The following is a 6,000-nucleotide window of genomic DNA, read 5'->3' as shown; positions in this document are numbered from 1 at the left end:
AGCAGAGCGCTGGGCCTGGCGTGCCTCCGGGTGGGGTGAGCGCCTGGGAGAGCAACTCTGCAAGTGGTGTGCGAGCGTGTAGCCTTTAGCGTGCAGTCGGCCGGGCCCAAAAAAAGAAAGGAAAAAGAAATGGGCAACCCCCGCACGACACCGGTAGGGGACTGGCACTACAAAGGAATTTGCGGTCGCCGGGTCAAGTGGGGCGCATAGGCCGCGATCGCGCACACCAACGAGTGCGTGCGCAAGCTCGCGCGGCGCGAGAGAGCGCTGGTCCGCGGGGTACCGCAACGAAAGCCTTATTTATATATTATATACAATTTTAGAGAGAAGCCTCGCGCACACCACACCCCGGACAAGATCTCCCTATACGGCTCACGCGACGTGACGCCTATGCAATTGCACGTCGGTGAATCCGCCTGCCTCCATCTTCGCCAGGAATTGGTCCCGCCTGGCCATCAATCGAGTCGGCCCGATCACGGCCCAGAGAAGCTTGCACAGGGAGATGTGCTTCATCGACGCCTGGTGGGTTCGGTGCGTCAGCATCCAAGAGGACGCGCCCAGGCGCTCGAGCGACTTGTCCATCTTGAACTGGCCGTACAGAATCAAGGGGAGCAACGCGGGGGAACCCCACTTCACGACATCGCCCGGTTCCGGGATGATCGTGAAAACATTCGCGTTCTTGCGCTCGTCGGTCTCCACGTTCTTCTCCAGCCAGGCCAAGATGGCGGCGCCAAAGCCGATGTTGAACGAGTAGCAGGGGGTGAGGTGGATGCGGTCCGCCTCGAAGGGAGTCCGGATGGGAGCGTAGCCGTCAGTGCCGTTCGCACTGCAGTCCACGACGAGCGTGTCGGCGCTGGGCAGGGCGACATGGCCTTGCTGCAGAGTGATGCCCGTCGCGTCTATGGCCGTGACGCGTCCGAGGCGTACCACACCTCCCGCTGCTTCGACGGTCCGCAGCAGCTCTAGCTCCTCGATGTCGACGGTAGCACCGCGGAACGTGGTGGGCGGCGGTCGCGAGGGATCGAGCCTCCCAACCAGCCGCATCGCCTCCATCTTGTGGAAGAAGCTCGACGAGTCTGAGCACTCGTTCAGCGCGTTGAGCATCTTGACGCTCATCCCCAAGAAGGCGCTGCCGCTGTGGAAAATGTAGTCCCGCAGAAAGTACCAGCAGTCCTGCGAGACCACCCACGTGATGGCCGACGCAGGCACCCCGCGCCGCAGCAGCAGAAGCACGGAGTCAACTCCCGTTTTGCCCGCGCCAACGACGACGTAGCTCGTCCGCAGCCGGCCCGACTCCTCGTCGGACGAGAGGATGTTGGCGGGCCCGCAGTCGACGCCCTCTGCGACGGCATATGCGGGTGGCCGCATGGCCGGCACGACCACGTTGGACGCAGGCAGCACAAGCTTGCGGACCACGTTGACCGACCGCTTGGAGCCGTCGGCGCACGCAATTATGCCGTCGCTGAAGGTTGCCCTCGCAAAGTACTGCACCCGTCCAGTGGCCTCGAACCTGCACACGGCTCGTGCAAAGTACGCGAGCAATTTCTCCTTGTCGGCGAGGTCCTTGTTGTCATACGGCTCAAACGTCATCATGCAACTCCGCTTCGCGCCGGCCGCGAGAGGCTCGCTCGACACGCCGTAGTAAGCCGCGGGTTGGTGCAGCCTGACGAATGGGTACGCAAAATTCCAGTGGCCGCCGGGTGCCTCGTTTTTGTCGACGAGGGCGAAGGTGGCCTTGCTGTCGAGCGAGAGAAGCTCGTCAAGGAACGCTAGACTGGCGAGTCCGGCGCCGACGACTAGGTAGTCTACAGCCAGCGCTGCTTTCTCGGTGTCAGAGTTGTCGGCTCTCTTCTGAAGCTCTTCATCGTTGGGCTCCTCTCCTGCAGCCATATCCGAGAGCCGATCGTCCTTGCGACGTGTCGTGTGCATGTGAAGGCCGAAGAGTCGCAAAAAATACCCACGTCGGGTTTTGGGAAATTTGCCCCGAAGGCAAGTGCGTCTGTTCACAGCTCACGAGTGAGTAAAAAATTTGGTTTAGGATCATCGCCTAAAGCTCCGCCCCAGACACTGCTCACTGGGCACGGGACTGGCGCGCACTGGCACGAACACAGCGCGATGAAAAGAAAGAAACTATATAAGCAGAGCAAAAACTAATAGGCGACCAAGACAGAGCGCCGAGAGAGCCATATAGACGTTCGAATAGAGAGTCAGGCAGAAGGTGGCCGCTGATGCATGCGCCAAAGCCGGCTCAGGGCTTGATCTCCGTGAATGTCGTTAAATACTTGCGCACCGCCACACCGTCGTCGCGCAGAAGGTACTGGAGAGCTGGGAGTCGCGGCACTAGACCGCGCCGCCAGCGAGGCGAGAGCGGCAGCAGCCGACATGTCCGAGTGGGACGCATGTACAAGAAGTCAGTTCATTTTCGTCCAAGGCCCCCCCTGGTGGGTGGGTGGGCGGGGCCTGTACTCGCCAGGGCGCGGCCGGAGAGCGAGTGGCGAGGGAAAAGAAATTTCACGGGATTGGGCGGGGAACAGTCCCGCCTATTGATTGACAACACTTTGTCCCTTTGTTTGAGAGAGACTTTGTCCTTCTTGTTTGACAACACGGAGCCACGGACGGCACGGGACTGAACAAAACAACCCCAAGAGAGGACTATCATCTATCTGTCAATCTCAACAAACAAGATTAGATTTGTTTGGTATTGCTAAAAATCTCTCTCAATCTCAGTTAAGAGGTGCCCCTCACAGCAGTCGACAGGCGACAGCAGACAGGCATGAGGCTCGACACAGGCAGGTGTGGACTGGCGCGTGCTAGCACTAACACCTAACAGAGGCAACGCGCACTGGCACTACACAGGTACACCAATAGAGAAAAAGAACTAAAAAGAATTTAAACAAAACAACTCTCTCTCACAGCAGACAGGCTCGACACAGGTGTGAACTGGCGCGTGCTAGTTAACTAAAAAGAGAGGGGTGGTTTTCGTAACGTCCTCCCGCCGCCACCATCGCGTCGCGCTCTCCTGCCCAGCCACCGTGGAGGGGGCGGTGCCGTGGTCGCCATGTGTGCCAGTCCTGCTGCGGCCAACGAGGCGCCGCTCGTCGAGGGGCAGCACGCCGTCCTCTCCGCGGCAATGACCAACGCGAGGCGAGCTCGGATGTGCGCCGAGGCGGACGCGATGCTGCTGGCCAACCGCCTGGCCCGGCTGGAGGCGGAGGAGCTGCGCGCGATCAAGCGCATCGAGGAGACGCACCGGAGGACGCAGGAGATTCTCGCGATCAAGGCGCGCCACCAGCAGTCCGACTATGAGAAGCAGCTCTCACGGCTTGGGCAGGATGAGGCGGTCGAGAGGCACAAGCACGCCCTCCTCGAGGCAAAGGAGCAGCAGCGGGCGGCGGTGGTCGCCGCGCGAGAGGCACAGACCGCAGCCAGATCGATCTCGGCGAGCGAGGCGAGACGTGCAAACGAAGCGAACGCGGTGGCCATCGCCCGCGCTCGCACAGCGGAGCGCGCCGCCGCCGCCGCCCGCCGCAACAGCGTCAAGGAGGAGAAGGAGGCGGCGCGGCGCCGGCGCGAGCAAGAGAAGCGGCTCCTCATTGCCGCGGCGCGCCAGCGCGCGTCGGAGCGGACGGAGCAGAATGAGCGGGCGGCGGCGCGGTACGAGCTCGAGGTGATGCGGCTGCGCAAGGAGGAAGCCGAGCTCATCGAGGCGCTCGGGGCCTCGAGCGCGAAAAGGGAGGGGTGTGGCGCGCAGGAGCGGAGAGAGAATATGCACCCCCCGAGCGGGCCGGAGAGTCTGAGTGCGAACGAGTAGTTATCGGGTGTGTGATAGGGGAGGGATGTGAAGGAGATATATCTCGAGAGATATCTAGGACGCGACGGGGCAGCGACGGCAGGTGCTCAGTCCTCTCGAGCACACTTTACTGCACTAGTTAGGACAGCAATCTGCCGAAATGCGTTTTGAGATCGATCATTTTCCCGTCAGCAAACTCAGTCAGCAAAAAAAGTGGATAGCGCGAGACCGAGAAAAACAATCTCGAGAGAGGTGTTGATATCCTTTGGCCGCGCCCGCGGTTGTGGGTAGGAGAAGGAGGGGGTTGGTTTCATTCCCCTCCGCAATGAGGCTAGCCCTCGCTCGGCGATGTATCGACCATCAGCTGAATTCTCGATCTGTTTCTGTACCGTCTCGCGTCTGTGTCGTGCGAGGAGTTTTGTTGTAAAATTCTGTACCGTCTTCTTCTTGTGGGCAGGAGCAGCATTGATTGGCCTGCCCGTCGCATGTTGGTGGCGACACCTTTGGAGGACCACCCCTGCTTCGAGGGGAGAGAGACATGCCATATTCACGCTGATATCTGCTTCTACGAGTAGGTTGGGAGGTACCGGGTAGGCATAGGAGGACAGCAGGCTCGGACTTGACCGGGACCACCCCTTTCAGACAGTTGGCGGGAGGGTGTATATGCCCGGCGGCGGCTGGCCAATCGCGCCCGTTCTGCCAGCGCAGTTCGCCCCGCCATCCGAACGGAGACTCGGCGCTGCACTCATCTTCACGGGCCACCTCCGCGACACATGCGAGAGGGCGGGCGGCGTCACGGTGCTGCAAACACACCAGCAGCGCTGCCACGAGGCGTTCAACCGCTCCTGCGATGTCTTCATTCATACCTGGGATGCTCTCGATTGGATTGGACCCAAGGCAAAGGGGCGAAGGTACGACACCCTGCAAGGTCAGCTCTCCGCAACGAAATCTTGGCGCTGCGTGGCGCAGATTGCTGAGGCGTTGGCGCCAGTGAGCATAGCCGTCGGAACGCAGAACGACAGCGCGCTGACGTCAGACTCTCATTCGTGGACAAACTGGGAGGCGCTGGGGGGGACACGAATGAACTCGGCCAGCATTGCTTTCGGGGTCGAGCTCATGCAGCGCCATGCGTAACTGGGAGGCGCTGGGGGGGACACGAATGAACTCGGCCAGCATTGCTTTCGGGGTCGAGCTCATGCAGCGCCATGCGTACCTGAAAGGAGGTCTCTACTCGGCGGCAGTGCGCCTCAGAGCAGATGTTGGGAGCTCACGCTTCGCATCACTTACAAAAAAGAGTGAGTACCGACGCAACATCATCAGCTCCACGGGATGGGGGCACGTTGCCGCACGTGCTCGCCGGCTGCTACCCTCCCGCGAAGTCAACCAGTGCGGCCACCCAAACTTCAAGCACCTCGACTGGTGCTTCTGGAGTGCGCCAGCCGCTGCCATGGTCGCTCTCGGCAGCGCGCTGCACGCTGCCTGGGCCGGCGGGGGCGGCGCCTTTGCCGAGCGCTGCCGCAACCGTATCCTCGCCTCAAAGGTGGCCGCGTTTTCGGAGAATACACTGCTCTGCGCGATGCGGGAAGCGAACGTGACGAGAGAGAGAGAGAGAGAGAGAGAGAGACGCGCGCGTCGCGAGCGTCTGACGCGGCGGGCGGCGTCGGGCAGGTGCGCTTCTCTCTCGGGTGGTGGTGGTGGTGCTGCTGCTGCTGCTGGTGGTGCAGATGCTGCTGCTGGTGCGGCGCGGCTCTCCGACGCGACTCGATGCGCGCGTCGCGGCTATCTGACGCGGCGGGCGGCGTCGCGGGCGGAAGCGATCGCGGCTCGACGGTGGAGGTGGAGGCTGGTGGCTGTGGTGGACTTTGAGTTTGTTTCATGGTCGAGTACGGGGACCGGGGGGTCAACCGGGAGGCAGGGGGTTCGACCTGGCGACGGAGGACTGTGGGCCATCGCGGGGACTGCTGCGTACGGAGGACGCGGCAGGCAGATCCGGATGGTCTCACCCGGTGGGAGGCACCGAGGCGTCTGGGACGCTCAGCTCTACCTTAAGCTCCTGAGGGGCGCGTGGTTCTAACCACGTAGTAGGACTACAGCCCACCACAGACACCCTCCCCCACTCCTCACGTGTGTTCACACCCTCACCCTCTCCTCTCTCCTCTCTCTCTCTCTCTCTCTCCTCTCTCTCCTCTTGTCTGTGCTGTCTGCCTGAC

At 61.7% G+C, this 6,000-nt stretch overlaps 2 protein-coding genes across 2 annotated transcripts; one reads left to right on the top strand and one right to left on the bottom strand.

Annotated features, from left to right (window-relative positions):
• Positions 1 to 280: 280 nt before the first annotated feature.
• On the bottom strand, positions 281 to 1,903 carry EMIHUDRAFT_441481 (hypothetical protein). Its single transcript, XM_005786175.1, has one exon. It carries the CDS (start codon positions 1,888 to 1,890, stop codon positions 373 to 375), a length of 1,518 nt encoding a protein of 505 aa, XP_005786232.1. The 5' UTR covers positions 1,891 to 1,903; the 3' UTR covers positions 281 to 372.
• A 1,155-nt stretch (positions 1,904 to 3,058) lies between these two features.
• EMIHUDRAFT_111620 (hypothetical protein) lies at positions 3,059 to 3,811 on the top strand (the record flags this gene model as incomplete). The annotated part of the gene is made up of 1 exon (XM_005786174.1): positions 3,059 to 3,811. The coding sequence occupies one exon, from the start codon at positions 3,059 to 3,061 to the stop codon at positions 3,809 to 3,811; it is 753 nt and encodes a 250-aa protein (XP_005786231.1).
• Positions 3,812 to 6,000: the final 2,189 nt, after the last annotated feature.

Source organism: Emiliania huxleyi (genome assembly GCF_000372725.1).
Source record: "Emiliania huxleyi CCMP1516 chromosome Unknown EMIHUscaffold_154, whole genome shotgun sequence".
Taxonomy (NCBI): domain Eukaryota; phylum Haptophyta; order Isochrysidales; family Noelaerhabdaceae; genus Emiliania; species Emiliania huxleyi.
The sequence above is the reverse complement of the archived record's forward strand: the minus strand, read 5'-3'. Positions and strand labels throughout refer to the sequence as shown.